Source organism: Gossypium raimondii, chromosome 5 (genome assembly GCF_025698545.1).
Source record: "Gossypium raimondii isolate GPD5lz chromosome 5, ASM2569854v1, whole genome shotgun sequence".
NCBI lineage: Eukaryota > Viridiplantae > Streptophyta > Magnoliopsida > Malvales > Malvaceae > Gossypium > Gossypium raimondii.
In genome coordinates, this window is record NC_068569.1 from 22,816,794 (window position 1) to 22,837,178 (window position 20,385).

The 20,385-nt window shown below is 34.4% G+C and overlaps 3 protein-coding genes across 14 annotated transcripts; 1 reads left to right on the forward strand and 2 right to left on the reverse strand.

The window, feature by feature from the left end:
• Positions 1–134: 134 nt before the first annotated feature.
• On the reverse strand, positions 135–2,100 carry LOC105770034 (aldehyde oxidase GLOX). The gene has a single exon (XM_012591065.2). The coding sequence runs from the start codon at positions 1,971–1,973 to the stop codon at positions 330–332; it is 1,644 nt and encodes a 547-aa protein (XP_012446519.1). The 5' UTR covers positions 1,974–2,100; the 3' UTR covers positions 135–329.
• Positions 2,101–9,984: 7,884 nt separating this feature from the next.
• LOC105770035 (probable 1-acylglycerol-3-phosphate O-acyltransferase) lies at positions 9,985–19,367 on the forward strand. 12 transcript variants are annotated; one of them, XR_008195760.1, is made up of 9 exons: positions 9,988–10,304; positions 10,515–10,637; positions 10,717–10,855; positions 10,992–11,037; positions 11,174–11,249; positions 11,342–11,497; positions 11,892–12,004; positions 12,100–12,841; positions 13,003–13,240. XR_008195760.1 is itself a non-coding variant. In XM_052630173.1 (6 exons), the coding sequence occupies exons 1-4, from the start codon at positions 10,150–10,152 to the stop codon at positions 11,013–11,015; spliced, it is 408 nt and encodes a 135-aa protein (XP_052486133.1). In that variant the 5' UTR covers positions 9,986–10,149; the 3' UTR covers positions 11,016–11,037; positions 11,131–11,249; positions 11,342–11,372. The 12 variants fall into 12 exon arrangements, 1 of the variants encoding a protein (XP_052486133.1); XR_008195763.1 differs by having other exon boundaries at positions 12,757–12,841; XR_008195758.1 differs by lacking the exons at positions 11,342–11,497; positions 13,003–13,240 and adding an exon at positions 19,130–19,367 and having other exon boundaries at positions 9,989–10,304; positions 11,131–11,249; positions 12,100–12,182; positions 12,757–12,841.
• Positions 14,053–17,685, reverse strand: LOC105770033 (probable LRR receptor-like serine/threonine-protein kinase At4g36180). Its single transcript, XM_012591064.2, has one exon. The coding sequence runs from the start codon at positions 17,588–17,590 to the stop codon at positions 14,165–14,167; it is 3,426 nt and encodes a 1,141-aa protein (XP_012446518.1). The 5' UTR covers positions 17,591–17,685; the 3' UTR covers positions 14,053–14,164.
• Positions 19,368–20,385: the final 1,018 nt, after the last annotated feature.

Genomic DNA, 20,385 nt, shown 5'->3' on the forward strand with positions numbered 1-20,385 from the left:
GCTGTGAATAAATTAGTCCATTGCTTTTACTTAGTGGGAACCCATTAAGACACCCTCCGAGTTAGGCTCCATACATGTTTAAATTGAAGATTTAAGAATAATTAAAACCTATGGTCCTTGGACTTGTGTGCGAGTGTTGGAACACAAAGTGAATATGATAAATTCAAATCCTTTGTAAATACACACTTTTGTCTGTAAAGGACATTTATTGATACAACATGGTATATACAAGTTCTATAAAAGCAACCAACTATGTCAGATTATACACACGGGAAGATAAAATCTTTATGAACATATAAAGTCTAAAGCATAAGCATTTTTCTTTACTGCTACTGCAATTTGACCCAAATGCCTTTGCTGGGAATGCCTTGATGGACCACAAATAAAAGATAAAACCCTGACGGCGCAAGATTACCCGAACGTGGTGTCGTGACATCAATGTCATACGTTGCTTTCCCCAAAGCCACCACCTTGTCGTTTCCAAGTACAAGCAACCTTTGATTCATAGAGAATGAATGTGTGTTGAAAGCCGGCGCCACCATTGTTACCGACACCTGGTTTTTAGCTACTTTTCCGGTAATCACCACTCGAACAGTTAATTTTGTGCCGTATTTGATTCCGGACATTGACTTTGGAGCAGTGATTGTGGGTCTTATGTTGTTGAATTTAGTGTCTAAATATGCCGGAGAGAATGCCTCTAAGCTTAGTTCAGTAGGGAAAAGAACACCCGTGAGGTTGTAAAATGCGTGGGGATTGCTTCCTCCTACTAAAACTCTGCCATCACGAAGCAATGCGGCTGTGGAATGGTACAAACGTGGAACGGTTGTCGGATTTTGTGTCTCGAACCGTGTCCCAATTTTGTTATCAGGCTTGTACAATACCGGGTTCAAAACCGGGTTCCGACCCAATTCCCATCCTGCTGTTCCTGAACCTGCTCCATTGATGAGCAAGACATTGCCGTTCGGGAGCAATATCATGTCACCCATAACTCTAGCTAAAGGCATGGTCTCCATGACCCACTGTGGATTCGGGTCGGTTATTTTGATCCTGGCACAAGTATTCAAGGCTCCAATGAACTTCCCACGTACAGCTTGAACATAAGATCCTTTTGGAGCACCCCCACAAACCAATACTTCAGCTTGAATGGCTGCCGCTTTCAAGTTCTTCAGTGGAAGCAAAATGGCCGAACCAGTGCTCGGGTAGCTTCTTGGATCGCCGCCTGGAATTGTTGGATACGTCTTCACTACTTTGTTTTTCATATAATCAAGCAAAATAGCTCGATTGTTGGCGAAAATAAATAAGTTCCCATCAACGTTAAGAAACACAAAAGGGTAGAGGTTGTTCTCAACTCCTCTCTCACTGGTTTGCGACAAGAAAGGCAAACTGAACGTGTTGGCGGTAATAGTTTTAGGAACGAACTCGTAATTAAATTGTCTCCGACCACCGACAACAATTTGTCTTCCATCTGGTAAGATATGGTTGGAGGCGTACCATCTTTTGGCCGCCAATCCATTTGGTGTCTCTTGCCAATCGCAGGTGCTGCATGGGCTAAAAGTCCTAACCCGTCGTTCGCCGTCATTAAAACCACCGGTTTGGACCAAATTACCATTCGGCATGATAGCCCCTGAAGAGCACCAAACGTCGGTTTGAACCATAAGAGGCCTGAACGTATTGGTTAAAACATCGTACTCAACTGAATGAGCCGTGCAATCCACTTTAAGAGCAGTGTCAGATGGGTCATTGCGGCATTTCCCGTTTGGCAACGGCAGTTTGGACGGGCCAAAATCAGTCCTATCAAACACAACAACACGGTCATTCCTGAGGAGTTGCATGTGCATGGCGGAGACGCCAATGCTTTTTTGTAGAAGTTGCCATCGACCGTCGGCGGCGGCGGCGAGGAAACGGTGACATTGTTGTGAGGCAAAGAGGAGTTGAAGGATTAGGACGGAGAAAACAAATGGTATGGCTGACATATTAGATTGGGAAAGGCTTTTATTGGTTTTGTTTTTATTGCTCAAGGCTGACTGTTGGGGTCCTATTTATAAAGACCTCGTGAGGGAGAGAAGCAATGGAGGTTTGAGAATCCCACACGCTGGTTAGTGAAAACGATGGTGTCTGGTTTTAAAATTAAGGAATTTAGAGGGAGAACTAAAGCTGGCTTTCTAGGTAGTTGGCTTGGCTGTTCAATATTTTATGTTGCTAATATTCTGTCATCGTAGCTAGTTTGGTGGCCCCGGCCCTGGAACTACACTCCTCATTTTACCCATTCCAGTGTCTTCATTCATGTCTGCCTGAAAACTCTAATAATTAATTCAAGGATAATAAAAAAAATAGGAAGGGACTAAATATGTAAAATTCAAACTTGGGTTTTTAATTTAGAAATATTATAAATTGTATGCATTGAATGAGATAGAGTTTGACAGACTATAAGTTGTTAAAGATTCCCTGGAAAACACTCCTTTGACTTTGTTTTCCCAATTAGTAGTCCTCACGTTAGATTGTTGTGTGTGAAGACGTACATTCTTAACCAAAATAATAATACATATGGTGTGAGGAGTGATATCTTCAACTCATCATGATTAATAGTATAAAATGAATGCTTGTAAATGGAAAGATTGGGATTAGCTGATGAACCTACCTAACTCCTTATTAAAGTCTCAGAAATAGAATGGAACTAAAAGATGATGGGAGAAACAAGAATTTCTCAAATTCTTCATTCAAAAATCCTCACAAATCTATTTTTTTAATTATTTTATTACATTGTAAAACAAGTAACCCTTAATTATATTTTAATTTAAGGTTGGGTTGAAATTATTATATTTGCATTAAAAACTGGTAAGAGATTAGGCGTGCCAAGCCCAAGAAGCTGTATGCATCAGCATCAGTAGTTTGCAGCGAGCCTCGCCAGCCACATCCCAACCAAAACTCCATCATCCGCTACTCCAGCTTACAAATCCCAGCATCACCATTAAAATAGATACAAAAACTTTATTAATTATTCATGCTTCCAAATTTATCTTTTTATTCAAGCCAAAAGATAATTTTTCAAACCAAAAAATTCCGACTGAAAAACCAGTTGGGTGGCAAAATTATAAAATTGCCATTCCTTATATATTAATTATTTATTTTAAGTATTAACAGTGGGTTGTTTAAATTATTTTATTATATTTGTATTATAATCTAAGTTGAATTTTGTTAACACTAAAATAATAATTTTGCATTGTCGTAATAATAACGGCTGAAAACTTTACATTGGAGTCAATTATAATTTAAATTTGGTAAAAGACCTCTCAGTCCTCTCAATTTCAAAATTGAGCAAATTGGTCTCTTTTAAAATATTAAAGCAATTTAATCCCTACCAATTTGAAAGTGAGTAACTAAGTACAATTAATCACAATGTTTATGTCTTTTGTCAATTGTACATAATTTTAATTGATATAATATCAAATTTAGCCTTCAATGTTTACATATTTTGTCATTTTGGCCTTAATTCTAAAAAATCAACAAATTCATCCTCAACATTTACACAAATATTGCGGGATAAATTTGTTAAATTAGGAACAAATTGACAAAGTGTGTAAACTTTTAAGGCTAATTTTGTTATTATACCAATCAAAATTATGTACAATTGACAAAAGACATAAACGTTGTGATTAATTGTACTTAGTTGCTTACTTTTGAAATTGACAAGGATTAAATTGCTCTTGTTTTTTTTTAGAGCGACCAATTTTCTGAATTTTGAAATTGAGAGGGACTGGAGAGGCCTTTTTACGTTTAAGTTTGTATATTTCATATATCATAATATTAAAGAATTTGAGTTTATATATTTCATATATTACTTATATCAAAATGTTAATTACTTAATAAATTATTTAAAATATTTTGATTATAATTTAAGTTTATATATTCCATATATCATAAATTTAAATAACATTTAAATACATACTTTCTATTTTGTTTTACACATCATGTCTAAATTAAACATTTTATCTTATCAAAAGCACTTTATGTGACACCCCTCATCTGATCTGATCACCAATTCAAATGTTAGGTGTTTCAACTGTTACCAATGCAAGTCACAAAGCAACTAGTAAGTTAAAAAAAAATTAAAAATTTATTATAAATTCATCATAAATAGACAAAGTACGAGAGTTTTAAAAATGTTTTCATGACATATATCAGCTCAAGTCGTGCCCACAAAAGTAGTTGTGAACCTACAGAAGAGTTTGAAATGTTATCTTTGGACAGTGAGTGTCGTCGCAACATCAAAAAAGGAACGTCGCGACGTCATTCGAAATTTGACTAGGTTGCGACATGATAAAGCAAGATTGCAACATCGTGAGAGAATGTCGCGATGTTGATTATGGCCATAATCGCAATGTGACCTACTGTATAACCCCAAAACATGCCAAAATTGTCCCAAATAATTTCCATACAAGTTTTGAGTAAACTTTACTTTAAGGATACCTAAAAAATCCAAAACAATACCACACATAATAATCATACTCATGCTGAGTTTACTCACAATGTAAATTCAACCATAACTCAAAATTACCATAGAAAACAAGCTTAATGGCCTTCAAACCCTTGTTTCAAGAGAAGGGGTAGTGTCATGGATGCCAACATTATTAAACTTCAACACTATAAGCTAAGCATAATCATTAAAGCTATTCAAATGTTAACATAACAGTTGAATAACATATGGATCTAGACACCTTAGATAGATACATGCCATAAAACATAGTTACAAATTTCCATACTTAGGTAATCTCGATGAAAGTGTGATGCTCCTGAATTGAGATGGCTTCAAAGATTCGAGGGCGAAGATCTACGCGCATGAGCAACGGTGCATAAGCATAAATACTTAGTAAATTCATTTGACAACCACTATACTTACCTTGTCCTATTTGATACTCTTTTTATTTGGCTCAACAACCATAGCTTACTACCAACATGTCCACGTGGTAATATGTTAACAAAAGGGATTAATGAATATAAGCAAACTAATTAACATCATATTTACATATATACACTAGCATGCATAGTTCATTCTTATTTCATACCATCAATTCTATAGTTGTTCCTTATGTTTTGCATTCATAGGTATCAATTTCATTTTTCTTTTAGTTTTGTATTAATTTCATAATTTCGTCCATTGTAACCTTAGTAACACTATGGGAACTTGTACACTATATAAATATCGAAGTGTAAAGCCTGAAAGCAACAGAACTCTAGTATGACATAAGCAATTCGAAGAGGTAACACGAGCCCAATGATCTGCAACTAATGTTCAACTAAGGGTAGTATATCATAAATCCAAAATATACACATTAAACAAACTTCAAACCCTACAAATCGTCAGTACAGAACTCCAAATAAAATCACACAACAAATCCAAATTAGTATGCCAACTGTATTCTAATCTTCCTACCAAGCTTACATGGAATTCAATTCATTTGACCTCATGTCGGTGACATCATTGAACACCATAACTCATTTCTATCACTAATTACTTTAACATTCTTTCATATTATGACTAAATCTAAGATCTTGTCGTTATTGCATTCATAACTTATCACTTTCATGATTCAACTATATATTGATTATCAAATAATACCAATATCCATCAAGTACGATTTTTAACCACTTAATGTATTAGTTTTTCTAGCAAATCAATTCATCATATTTTCAGACTCACTAAGCCTATGGCATCAAATTAAAAATTCAAAAAAGGTAATGTCTTACCTTTCCAAAACAACAAAAAGGGATATTTGCTTCTCCAAATACTTTCACTCACAACACATTTTCTTTTCCTTTGGCTACCTCTTTCTCCATTCAAAATATATAAACACATACAAGTATTTAATCAAATTATGAGCCCATCGCCAATTAGCCTAATCAATTCAATAACAACTCATGTATGTGCTAAAAGTTCAAGTATGCTTCCTAAACAACCTAACTTTATTTCAATTTCTTCAAACCCTCACAAAAGCATAACCATGGGCTAGCTAATTTAACATTTAAAAGGATGGACTTACTTTAAACTATCACCTAACACCATTAATTTAACAAAAAAATACATAAAGGTTCCTTACCCTTGGAGAATAACCCATGGAAATAGAGGAAACTTTGAAAGATTTTTCCCTTTCCTTTCTTTCTATGTGAGCCGAATGGATGACTTCTCTCTCCCACTAACTTGCATTTTATTTATTTGTCAAAATTTTCATTTATTATTTATTATAGCATCCAATGGCCATGGTTTAACAAAATGATGGATAGTGGAAACGCATGGGCAAGATTAATGTTTTCCACTTAAACATTAAGGTTATGGTCATGATAAATAGCTACTTAAGTCATTAAGGTCTAATACTCTCAATTGGGCAAGCTACTTTACCTTGATCTACAATTTAATCCTTAAACCCTTCTACCAATTCTAATATCATTCCAATATATACTACATCTTTTCTCTCTCTCTCTCTCTCTCTTTTATCAATCGTCAAATTTAACTTTCGTATTTCGAAATTCAATTCACTCGATTATTGAGACAATACAAATATTGACAAAAATATTTTAGAATGTTACACTTTCTGACAGTAATAATGTACACTATAAAATTTTTTAGTACTTCAGAAAAATTTTCAATTTTAATGGTAAATTGGCTTTGAACTAAACTTGGTTAGGGTCCGAAAACTAAAGTAAAATAATGATGAGGCACTTTTAAGTAAAATAAATTTCCTTTTATTTGGAAAAAATGAAAAAAAAAATTTGTGTTGCAATTGAAAATTCGAGAAGCAAAAGGCAGTCAAAAAAGTCAATCACATATTAATGAATTCTTGGCCTCGGGCACGTCATCGCCAACGTAAACATTTATTCTCCACTTGAATATGATTTTGGGATTAATTTAAAAATATTATTTTAATTTTAATTCAAAGTAATTCTATTTCTATCTATATTTATATCTATACTGACTGATTGAGTTAGTGCCACGAGTTTATTCGATACTAATTTAATTATAAAATTATTAAAATATCCTTACATTAAAAGGTAATTAATATTATGGCAATGCTATTTTCATCTTTTATACTATCAAACAACTGGAAAAACATTATTTGAAAATTGAACACAAAACTAATAAACTCATATAAAAAGCCTTTGCAACTTCACTAATAATAATTTATTAATTTATTTTAATAAATTTATTTTAATATAAAATATTTTCGTTCACCCACATTGTGGGTGTGATAAAATCTAGTTTATTATTAAACTTTTGACTAAGTTAGGGTCAATGGATGCCAACTCAGTTGAAAAAAAGACTAATATACTTTCTATCAAATGATAATATTTTTGTGATGATATTTTGTTTTTCACACAATTATACATTCTTTAAATAAAAGAACTAAAATTAATATATCCAAAGATTGCACACGTGTTTAATGAATTTATAAACAAGTTTTTATCACTAAACTAATAATCTTTATTTAGTAAATTTTTTTAAAAATGTATATTTATTTACCTAAAATATTTTTTTATCGTGGATGTCAAATAATCTAGTATATATTAAACCTTTAATTTCTATTTAGTTTTATTTATTATTTTAATTTTAATTCAGTTATGCATACTTAAAAATAAATTTAATTATTTATATATGACCTAAACATCTATAAATATTAATCTCTTGATTAAGTTGATGTAACAAGTCAACTGAATATCAATTCATTTGAGAAATTAAAAAATATGATGATATTTTATCCTTTTATTTTAAGTATAAAACTATGAAGAATTTGAACTTACAATACATGACTTAATTGTTTTAAACAATACCTTATTTGGTTTTAATGTGAAATTTTATAAATATATTATTTATGTATTTTTTCACCCATAAGATATGTGTGCCATAGAACTAGTAATTATTTGTTAATATAATTTTTTAAAAAATTGTATGTAATAAATAAATGTAAAAATTTGAAAGTAGTATAATCGATATGTTAATATTTTTTAAGTCGATACGTTAATGTTAAAATAATCAAAATTTGTATATAATGATAAAAGTTTATATATAATTTTAATATTTATTCTTTAAATTTATATTTATATGGATAAAAATCAATATTAAATGTAATCATATTGTTTGATATTATAAGTCGAGTTAATTGCATCAAACATCGGCATATTGTGACTCCAATTTTAAATTGGTTCAAAGCTTCAAAACATTTTAATTACATCCCCAAACAACGATGTTATATATTAATAAGGTCTTTCCATTATTAAAATTATTAATCTAATCATTAAATGACGATCAAATCTTATGTGACTAAATATAAAATGAAAATTCTAAAGAAAAATACAATATTTTCACGTAACTTTTAGAAGTAAAAACTAAACATAAAGTAAAACTGAAAAAAAAATAGTGTATGATAAAGCTTTTATTAAAGTTTTGAAAATGTAAAACTCCTTACCTGAGTTCATATGATAACTCGAGCAAATGATGCTATATATATGAACTAAGAGCACTAAACTTGAACATCATCTAGTTCTGAAAAAATAACAAGAATTGTGGGAATTTTCTCTGTGTTTCATTCCTTCCAAAATCAAGAACATATTTACACGGTAAAATACAAAGATAGAAACCAAAATATTATCTCCTAAACTTTAGCATATAATCTCCTAATTAAACCAAAATACTATCTCCTAAACTTTAGCATCTAATCTCCTAATTAAAAGAAAATAGATATACACAAAAACTACCATACATATTTACAGAATTAATTCCAATAAGTTCACTTCATTTTAACCAAATTAAGCTCATTTTGGAGTGGCTCGTGTCATTTCCAAACTATCATCAAAGTTTGGTTGCAATCGGGGCGCATTTAGAACCCTTTCGGAGCAACATAAACCAAATTAGGTGGTCCGAAGCAATTGTTTCGACAGACCACCTAATTTGGTCTAGTTTGCTCCAAAAGGTTCCTGAATGTGCCTTGATTGCAACCAAAATTTGACGATAGCTTGGAAATGATCTAAACCACTTTAAAATGAGCTTAATTTGGTTAAAATGAAGTGAATTAGATGATGTTCAAGTTTAGTGCTCTTAGTTCATAAATATAACATCCTTTGCTCGATTTATCATACGAACTCGAGTAAGGGATTTATAGAAAACCTTAAAACTAATATTTTAAAACATCCATTTTTACAATATTTAGTTTTTCTTAAAATTTTCATCTTAATTCATGTCAGATAAGATTTGATGTGTCATTTAATTGTTAAATTAGTGATTTTCGTAATGGAAGGACCTAATTGATATAACATCAATAGTTTGAGGTGTAATTAGAATGATTTAAAGTTTAAGGACCAATTTAAAATGATGGTATTAGTTTAGGATGTTTGGTGCAATTAACTCTTATAAGTTTAAAATTATTTAGGGTAAACTATGCCCAAGGTCACTAAACTAGTAGTAAGTTTACATATTGGTCTCTCAATTTCAAAAAAGTTATAAAATGCTCACTAAACTATTTGAAAGTTTTCATCGAAGTCATCAGGCTGTTAAAATTATTGTTGTACGATCTTCTCTGTTCACGTCACATGCACTAATCAGAAGCTCTAATTCCCTTTTCTCTTCTACAATTCATTTATTTATGAAACATTTGTTATCATCACAAATCTATGAACTAAAATCCAAATAGCTTTCTTATTCGATCTTCGATACTGGCCATTAGATCGACTTAGATCTAATGTATCTTCTTCTACTTGTCGATGGGTACTAATCTACTGTATCGATCGTCGAATCGCTATTTAAAGCTCACTAGTCGGGCTTTAAAAAAAAAGTCCTGTGACTTAAATAAAAACTTTCAAATAGTTCAATGACCATTTTGTAATTTTTTGAAGTTGAGTGACCAAAAGGTAAACCTACTAATAGTTTAATGACCTTGGGTGTAGTTTATCCAATAAATATAGTATTTTCCATTTCATTTCAAATTGACTAAAAATGAAGATTCAGCGCCACTTCGTTTCCGAGCAATTAATCATATACGAAATCAAAATGCTCTCGAATTTAAAGACGAAAAATAATGCAAGAGTTTTTTCATCTCTGAACCAAGAAAAAACCATACATCGCTTTATTTTTCGTTGATCTGATCCACCTTTATTTCAATAAAAATGGCCGAACAAATTAGCATTGCCAAATGCCCATCCTCTAAATCAACGACGACTGTATCCAGACGCAGATCCTTATGGCCGTCCGTTCTCCGTTGGATTCCGACATCTATAGACCACATCCTCGCCTCCGAGAAACGCCTTCTCTCTCTCGTCAAGTATGTAATTCTTCGATTTTGTTTGCTTATCATTTAATTTTTGAATTCTACAAGTTTACCTTCAAAAAGCTGGAACCTTTGATTTCACGTTACCTCAATTCTCATGTTTCAATCACCTTTTTTTTTCCTTTTGTTCCTTTTCATTTGGATTACAATTGGGTTTATGTAAGTGGATTCTATTTTATTAATTTTGGTGGGAAAATTGGATAGGAATTCGATCGAATGAGCTGTTGAAAATTTCAGGACTTCATACGTGCAAGAACATGTGAATATAGGTTCAGGTCCATCTGGTTCTAAAATTAGGTGGTTTCGTTCTTCGAGCAACTCGCCGAGGTTCGTAAATTAAGTTACATTTGATAGCAAAAAAGGCGCCCCAACACTTGTTTTGATACATGGATATGCTGCTTCTCAGGGTTTCTTTTTTAAGAGCTTTGATTATCTCGCCGAACATTTCCAGGTCATTGCCATTGATCAGCTTGGGCAAACAGGAAGCTCCTTTTGTCTTAAAGCTAAACTGCACTAGTGATAACTTCGATTCGATCAGTTCTCAGGTTCATTTATGGTTTACTAAACAAAATCCTTATGATGTGTTTGTTAAAAAGCAGCTAATGCCATGCATCCTGTATTTTGAGCTTGATATCACAATTCCATTATAGTTTCTTAGTCTTTTTTCACCTTTCTTTCCAGTTGGGGTGGACCGAGCAGGCCTAACTTACATGCAAAAGCACTGAAGGTTAGTGAGAGGAATTAAGAATCCCTTCATTTACTAGAAGTTCCTAAAGCAATTGCATACATTTTTCTCGTTGTTTCCTTGTTAATGATGCAGAAACTGAGGCATGGTTTGTTGATTCTTTTGGGGAACGGCGTAGAGTGAAAAATCTCAGTAACCTTATTATACTTGGACATTCTTTTGGAGGATATATTGCTTCTAAATATGCTCTCAAGGTGACTGCTTTTACTTGTTAAATGTTTCAACGGAACAAGTTGATACCACATTTTTTGGTTCTACTGCCTTACCTTTATTCTGTACTCTGTAGCACCCTGAGCACGTTCAGCACTTAATTTTAGTGGGACCTGCTGGATTTTCATCAGAACCAGATAGCAGTATTGAGTGGCTAACCCGCTTAAGAGAGACATGGAAAGGGGCAACTTTGAATCGTTTGTGGGAGTCTAATTTTACTCCTCAGAAGATTGTAAGATTTGTTTATCTTGTCCAATTTTCTAAGCCTACAACCAGAAATCAAGGTCAGCTATTACACATTGCTCTGGACTGGTCTGCCAAAATTATATCATTAGAGAACTATTCTCTAAATGCATCTAGTAAGTTTGTTCACTGTTAGGAAAAACGTGGTAACCTGTTGCTATTGAGAACTAAAATCTTATCTCTCCATCTGCTCCTATTTGGTTATTGCTTCTACCTTAAACTGTTGTTGGAATAATTTTGTGGGTCTCCTCTGTTTATATTGCTGTCAAAGTCCTCCTACCCCAATTTGATTTGTTTGATTTTGTATTTAGTTTCATTGATTGCTTTTGGAATGAAATAGTTTGATTAATTGCTCTGTGTTTTCTGGATGATTCTGTATGCAGAGGTTTAGGTCCCTGGGGTCCAAAGATTGTACACAAGTATACGGCTACTAGGTTTAATCCTAAAGATTCAGCTGATTTTGTACTGGCAGAGGAGCAGAATAAACTTCTGACAGGTTAGATAAGATTTTTAAGTTTGTGTATAGCTTATGTATAAGTAAATAATAGAGATATCTAACAACTACTTTTTCCCTCTTCTTCATGGTTGAAGATTATGCATACCATATTTCCGCTGCCAAAGCAAGTGGAGAGCTGTGCTTAAAACATATATTCTCTTTTGGAGCACTACCTCGGGTGCCTCTTCTAAATAGACTTGGTTACACTGCTTGATATTTATTGGGTCCATTGCATTGGCTAATACATGCGTATTTATATTGATTTCTGTATAGACCTTTGAAAATACTATTTCTGCAATATCCTCACATTGACTTAAAAACATACTCTAGAATGCAAAATATGTATCTCTTGTTGCTCTTGGTACATTTCTGTAGATCCACAATAAAGAAGCAGGTATTGTTAACAACCATGAATTTATCTATGCATCAATTATATGAGAAAAAAATAAAATAAAATAAAAAGAGAGTAATGCCCTTGTAATGTTCTCAAAGCTTCACTCTGGTGTAAAATGCCAGTGAATAGGCATACCTTCATTGCTAGCAGAGGATTATGATATAAGCGGTTCATTCATAATTGCATGGCATCTAATCAAAACTAGGAGAACACACTTTTCAAAATTTGATGCTGACTAATTTAAGAGCCATAGAATATGAACGACTAGCTTGTATCTAGCAACAAGAGATGAGTTCAGGTTTTTAGAAGACACTACTAAGTTTCATTTCTTTTTTCTATCTTTTTTTTCTGTGAATAGTGCATCTGAATGGAAAGTGCCAACAACATTTATATACGGGACTGAAGATTGGGTGAACTATCAAGGAGCCCAAGACACTACTAAGGTTTGTTCACTTCTGCCATACATAAGAAGTCAACAGACATTGTGCATTTTTCCATGTAAACCTTTTATATTAATGGAACCTTAAATGGAGTAAGTTAGAACCCAAATGGCTATATCTTCCTGTCAGACTCCTTATCTTGGCTGCATTTCTGTCATATACAGGGTGGACATTTCGTGTTCCTTGAAAACACAGAGGGATTCCATTCGGCCGTGTCATATGTGCATGTAGGAGATTTCTCTCACCTAACCCTGATACTCAACCCTTGCCTTAAGGCTTGGAATCAGCTTAGAATAAAGTATTGTAATTTCTTCACCCACACTTTTTTGTATAATACATAATCACGAGATTCCTTTGTTCTGTAACATTCTTTTTGGTCAATAAAACATTCTTTTCTTCCAACTTTTTATCTTATACATATTGGCTGTTGAGTTGTAGATTGTATCTTATATCTGGCTACTGGTTAATGGGAATTTCTGATTTAACAGATTGTATCATATATTTTTATTGTATTTTTTAGTCAACATAAATGGGCAGTTGCAGTTTTTAGAAGGAAAACTGGAAAACTGTTTGGAGTTGGTTCAATATCATGATGGGATTGAATGTGGGGGGTTTAGGAGTGTTGAACCTTGTCCGAAGTCACGAGACACGTAAGGCCACTGTACTCTGTTGTTATTTCCATTATTTTATCTGTAACTATTTTCCTTCGGCGGAAATTAAAAAGTTGAGGCTGATACGGTGGGACCCGGAAACTCGAAACCATACAACTTTTCGTGTCATATCTATTATTTTGCATGCAGTAGTAATTTATTTCATTCACAAAGAGAAAGTGACATTAAGAAGAGTGGGTCCACGATGGAAACTATAAAATTTTTTAATTAAATTATAATTTTTATGATAGAAAAAATATAATTTTATTATTTTAATAGATTATATTTTTATTATTTTAAAAAAATAATTTAAAATTTTATAATTTAGGGTTTCAATGACATACTTAACTGCTACTTCTACTATTCCCTTCATTATCTTCACGTGTTTTTTACAGGTTATATGTTTTACTTTTTGGTGGGAACAACCTTCTTCATTCCGTACAAGGTAAAGCTCCTTAAACGGTGCCGTCCAGTCAAAACTAATAGTACATTTTATGTTTATATATTTAAACATAACTTGCATTCAGCAAAGATGGAATAGTTTGGCTAAAAGAAAGAACTTTTAACATATAATGCAATAAAAAATAGAACAATATAATGATCACAAATGACATAGTTGGAGTTTGGGTGCGAAATAAATTTTTTTTTTTTAAAAAGGAAAGAATGAAGGAAAGTCTCAAATGGGGGAAGGTAAAGAGGTTGGATCAGCTGAAGAAGGAATTTTAAGTCCAACCCTACATCCTTCTAACATGAAAACGATATCTGCCATTGATGGTCTATCAAATGGATCTGTTGCAGTGCAAAGGAGTCCAACTTTGACACCTAACAAGAATTCTTCCCACTCTGATGATTCAGGGTCTAACTCAACCAACCCTGGTTCCAACAACTCCGAAATTTGCCCCTTTTGTAGTTGCTTCTTCACCCATTTCACTATGTCTTCATCTTGTGTGAACATTACCGGTTTTCTTCCTGTCAGGATTTCTAAAACTACGATGCCGAAACTGTACACGTCGGCTTCTTTGGATGGTTGTCCTGTTAATGAAGCTTCAGGTGCCATGTAGCCTAGTGAACCAACTGGGGTTGATGATGATGAAGCCTCTGCCGGGGTGGCTATTGTCAGCTTCTCGAGTCCGAATTCGGACAAATGAGCTTCAAAATCGGCATCGAAGAGTACGTTTTGGGGTTTGATATCACCATGAACTATTGATAAGGAGTGCAAAATCGCTAGGCCGCGACCAATACCAAGTGCGATGAGATGACGCATTGGCCAATTCAACATATGTCCATCTTGGTGATTTGCCTCTTGGAGGAGTGTGCCTAGGTTTCCATTAGGCATGTAGTCATAAACAAGGAGCCTTAAGTCTGGTGGTCCGGCATAATAGCCTCGTAGAACCGTTATGTTTCGATGCTTTACCTTGCCAAGCAATTCGGCTTCTTTTCGAAATGTACATTCATCGATGGATCCATCAACAAGGCGACGGATTGATAGGACTGTTCCGTCTTGATAGGTCGCCTTGAACACAAGTCCATATCTTCCTCTGCTCATGACATTTTCCTCATCGAATTGCCTTGTTGCTTCTAATGTCTCTGCCAGCGTTATCTTGTTATTAAACATAACTAATTTCGGACCTCCATTTTCGCCGCCCCCACGATCCCTATCTGCTACCGAACTCGCACTGGCTGGACTTCTTTTCTTCTCCCCATTTCCCCATTCTCTGAGCCTCTTGCGCCAGCGTAAAAGGCCGTAAATATATCCACAACAGAACACTGCAACAAAGAAAGCTCCACCAGCAGCTATAACAATTAATAGAATCAGCTTCCTACGTTTTCTGTTTCTCACATTTGCACATTCTTTCTTCAATGGCTTACCACATAGTTCTCTGTTCATCGAAAACACGGAAGGATCATCGAAATGAGAACCGAGTGCACTCGGGATCTCACCTTCAAGATAGTTTCTTGACAAATTCAGGTGCTTCAAGCTAATCATGTTTGAAAGGCTTGATGGGATGGATCCGCTCAAGTTATTTGATGAAAGATTCAAAGCTGTTAGATTGGATAGTTTTGACAATAATTCTGGTATGTTTCCTGATAGGTGATTTCCATCCAGGAAAAGAGTAGTAATAGATGAAAATCTGGAGATTTCATCTGGGATTTCACCATCTAAATGATTCAAACCCAAATCAAGCTCTTTCAAATGAGATAATCGAGAGAGATCACCTGGGATATTGCCACTCAAACGATTCGAACGAAGCTGAAGTACTTCAAGATCAGAACAATTATCAAGCTCCAAGGGAACCATACCTGAAACTCGATTAAAGCTGACCGAAAGCACAACCAATGACTGCAATAAACCATAGCTACTCGGAATCTGACCAGTGAATCCATTAGAACTGAGATTCAAGTACTGCAAATCAACCAAGTTGGTGAAACCTTCAGGAACATCACCAGACAACCTGTTTTCTTGAAAAGCAACAACCTGCAAACTTGGTAACCCGAAAAGCTCAATTGGCAGCTCTCCAGAAATCTGCTGCTTGCTAAAATCAAGAGAAGTTAATTTCATCATGTTCCCAATACTCCCTGGAATCGCACCGGCAAATCCACAGGAACTTAAATTTAAAACCACCAAACTCAATAAATCCCCCAAACCAACAGGAATTTCTCCAGAAAATTTGTTATTGCTGAGGTTTAAAGTAGTTAAATTACTCAACCGCATTATATCTTCGGGGACCTTTCCGGTGAAATTATTTCCGCTCAAATTCAACGTTTCAAGCCCCGAAATGTTCCCAAACCCGTACGGGATTGACCCAGAAAATAGATTTCTCCCCAACGATAGACTTTTCAAGCTCTTCATTTGACTGAAAAAAATCGGCATTTGCCCGGAAAATCGGTTTCCTTCAAAATCGACGACCTTTAACGAGCCACACTGTAGGAGCTGAGTGGGAACCGAACCGGTCAACGAGTTGTTCGCCACTCTAAGATCTTCTAACTTAAAAAGGTTGCCTATTTCAACTGGTAATAAACCAGTGAAGAAGTTTCTAGAAATATCCAATATTCTCAACGTGGTCAAAGTGGTCAACCAAGAGGGAAAAACACCGTGGATTTTATTCTCGTGAAGGTCCAAAACCTCCAAAACTGCAACGCAACTTTGGTTATTTTGCGGCTTAACGAATTCCGTGAACTCATTAAATGCAAACTGCAGGATCCTCAACGACGGCGTAAAATTCCCCGACGATTTACAGAAAATGCTTTCGGGAACAGCACCGGAAAGTCTGTTATGCGATAATGCTAGCACTTGAAGATTCGGAACCGCACCGATACTTCCCGGAACAAGTCCTTTAAGCTTATTATCTTGTGCGCTTAAATGTACCAGCGAAGAGCAGTTCGCTATAGCCGACGGTAATGTACCATACAACTGGTTCGAGTCAAGCCAAAGGTACTGTAGTTCTTGGAGCTTGCCTATACTCGCCGGAATGCCACCGGAAAACCGGTTGTATGAGAAGTTGATAAGTTGGAGCTGAGACTGTGCCGAGAAATTTGACGGTAGTTCTCCGGAGAAATCGTTTGAGGATAAATCGAGGTACCGGAGGGACCAATGGAAATCGGAGGCGATTTTTCCGGTTAGATAATTATGAGCTACATTGAGGACTTGTAAATTGGTGAGGTTAAAAATGGAAGGCGGGAGGTTGCCGGAGAGTGAGTTGTAGTGCAAGTAAACAGCGCGTAAGAGAGCGCATTGGGCAAGAGCGTTAGGGATGTCGCCGTTGAAGTTGTTAGAATGGAGGTTTAATTTGCGGAGCTCACGTAAGTTGGATAATTGATCACTGAGTTGGCCACCGAGTTGGAGGCGAGGCAAATTGAGCTCGCGGACTCGGTTGTTGTAACAAACAATGCCACGCCAGTCGCAGGGAGCTGATGGCGTGAGCGCATCCCAGCCGTCGAGAGCACCAAGTGGGTCTTGGAAAACACTGCGTTTAAAGGACGTAAGCGCACGGATCTCCGCTAGAGTAACGGCACTGTGTTGTTGAGCGTAAGAAGATGGTACGACGACGTTGGAGATGAAGAAGGTGAGGGAGAGAAGAATAATAGTAGCCGTTATTTCCATAGAGAAGAAATGGAAAGTACAAAAAAACTGAAAGAGTTTTTATCGTATACATATTGGCTGTTGAGTTGTAGATTGTATCTTATATCTGGCTACTGGTTAATGGGAATTTCTGATTTAACAGATTGTATCATTTATTTTTAGTGTATTTAATTTTTATTCAACAAAAATGGGCAGTTGCAGTTTTTAGAAGGAAAACTGGAAAACTGTTTGGAGTTGGTTCAATATCATGATGGGATTCACGAGACACGTAAGGCCACTGTACTCTGTTGTTATTTCCATTATTTTCCTTTGGCAGAAATTAAAAAGTTGAGGCTGATACGGTGGGACCCGCAAACTCGAAACCATACAACTTTTCGTGTCATATCTATTATTTTGCATGCAGTAGTAATTTATTTCATTCACAAAGAGAAAGTGACATTAAGAAGAGTGGGTCTTTTTTAATTAAATTATAATTTTTATGATATTAAAAAATATAATTTTATTATTTTAGTAGATTATATTTTTATTATTTTAAAAAAATAATTTAAAATTTTATAGTTTAGGGTTTCAATAACATACTTAACGGCTACTTCTATCATTCTCTTCATTATCTTCACGTGTCTTTTACAGGTTATATGTTTTACTTTTTGGTGGGAACGACTTTCTTCATTCCGTACAAGGTAAAGCTCCTTAAACGGTGTGGTCGAGTCAAAGCTAATACTACATTTTATGTTTATATATTTAAACATAACTCGCATACAGCAAAATGGAATAGTTTGGCTAAAAGAAAGAACTTTTAACATATAATGCAATAAAAAATAGAACAATATAATGATCACAAATGACATCGTTGGAGTTTGGGTGCGAAATAATTTTTTTTTTTTTAAAAAAAAAGGAAAGAAGGAAGGAAAATCTCAAATGGGGGAAGGTAAAGAGGTTGGATCTCTCTTGTTGCTCTTGGTACATTTCTGTAGATCCACAATAAAGAAGCAGGTATCGTTAACAACCATGAATTTATCTATGCATCAATTATATGAGAAAAAAATAAAATAAAATAAAAAGAGAATAATGCCCTTGTAATGTTCTCAAAGCTTCACTCTGGTGTAAAATGCCAGTGAATAGGCATACATTCATAAGTGCATGGCATCTAATCAAAACTAGGGGAACACAGTTTTCAAAATTTGGTGCTGACTAATTTAAGAGCCATAGAATATGAACGACTAGCTTGTATCTAGCAACAAGAGATGAGTTCAGGTTTTTAGAAGACACTACTAAGTTTCATTTCTTTTTTCTACATTTTTTTTCTGTGAATAGTGCATCTGAATGGAAAGTGCCAACAACATTAATATACGGGACCGAAGATTGGGTGAACTATCAAGGAGCCCAAGACACTACTAAGGTTTGTTCACTTCTGCCATACATAAGAAGTCAACAGACATTGTGCATTTTTCCATGTAAACCTTTTATATTAATGGAACCTTAAATGGAGTAAGTTAGAACCCAAATGGCTATATCTTCCTGTCAGACTCCTTATCTTGGCTGCATTTCTGTCATATACAGGGTGGACATTTCGTGTTCCTTGAAAACACAGAGGGATTCCATTCGGCCGTGTCATATGTGCATGTAGGAGATTTCTCTCACCTAACCCTGATACTCAACCCTTGCCTTAAGGCTTGGAATCAGCTTAGAATAAAGTATTGTAATTTCTTCACCCACACTTTTTTGTATAATACATAATCACGAGATTCCTTTGTTCTGTAACATTCTTTTTGGTCAATAAAACATTCTTTTCTTCCAACTTTTTATCGTATACATATTGGCTGTTGAGTTGTAGATTGTATCTTATATCTGGCTACTGGTTAATGGGATGGGAATTTCTGATTTAACAGATTGTATTATATATTTTTATTGTACTTTTAAGCGCACGGATCTCCGCTAGAGTAACGGCACTGTGTTGTTGAGCGTAAGAAGATGGTACGACGACGTTGGAGATGAAGAAGGTATATAAGGGAGAGAAGAATAATAGTAGCCGTTATTTCCATAGAGAAGAAATGGAAAGTACAAAAAAACTGAAAGAGTTTTTGGAAATGAAGGGATGGCAGAGATTCAGAGAGGGGGCGCGGTTAAGCGGAGACAGGCGGACTGACAGAAACGACGCCGTTTAAATCGGGCCAAAAGGAGAGAATCATTTAACAGGACTGTTGTGCTCACGAGGGGTTAGATCAGGTCAGTTGGGTTTTGCTCTAATTGTTTTAATAATGTGTCTCTAGATGCAACCCAAAGTAATGCACTCACACAATTGAATGCTAGGAGAAAAAAAAAATCGTAATTATATATTTTGTTTATTCATTTTCTTATTTCAATTATGATATATTTGATTTTATAAAAAAAGTTATATTTAATTTCCATTAGAATTAAGTATTTTAAATGTATATTTAATTTAGTTATATATTATCATTGTTAAAGTTAATATATATAATTATAAATTTTAAATAGTTACAAAATTAAAAGAGAAGACAAAATTAAAATATAATTATTGTTTATAATATTTTTAAAAATAATAAACTTGCAACAAATGAGTTCTTAGTTTAATAGACAATTTTAAGGTTAAGAATTTATCTCGTATTTAAGTCTCATTTTGTGTAAATTATGTGTGGGTTATTAGTCATGTCTTACGGTATTTAGATCTTATATAGATTTATTTTGATCTCGATATGCTTAGGTTATCGATTGATTGTCATTTATAATGATTAATTCTAATTATAGTTATTCGGATCTACTATTTGTAATTGCAATGTGACTACTTGTAACTTCAA

Bases quoted from the DNA above. Each gene is read 5' to 3' on its own strand.
- LOC105770034 (XM_012591065.2), bottom strand. From the start codon at position 1,973: ATGTCAGCCATACCATTTGTTTTCTCCGTCCTAATCCTTCAACTCCTC.
- LOC105770035 (XM_052630173.1), top strand. From the start codon at position 10,150: ATGGCCGAACAAATTAGCATTGCCAAATGCCCATCCTCTAAATCAACG. The intron at 10,638-10,716 runs GTTCGTAAATTA...GCTGCTTCTCAG, and splicing joins TCTTCGAGCAACTCGCCGAG to GGTTTCTTTTTTAAGAGCTT. The intron at 10,856-10,991 runs GTTCATTTATGG...CTTTCTTTCCAG, and splicing joins TCGATTCGATCAGTTCTCAG to TTGGGGTGGACCGAGCAGGC.
- LOC105770033 (XM_012591064.2), bottom strand. From the start codon at position 17,590: ATGGAAATAACGGCTACTATTATTCTTCTCTCCCTCACCTTCTTCATC.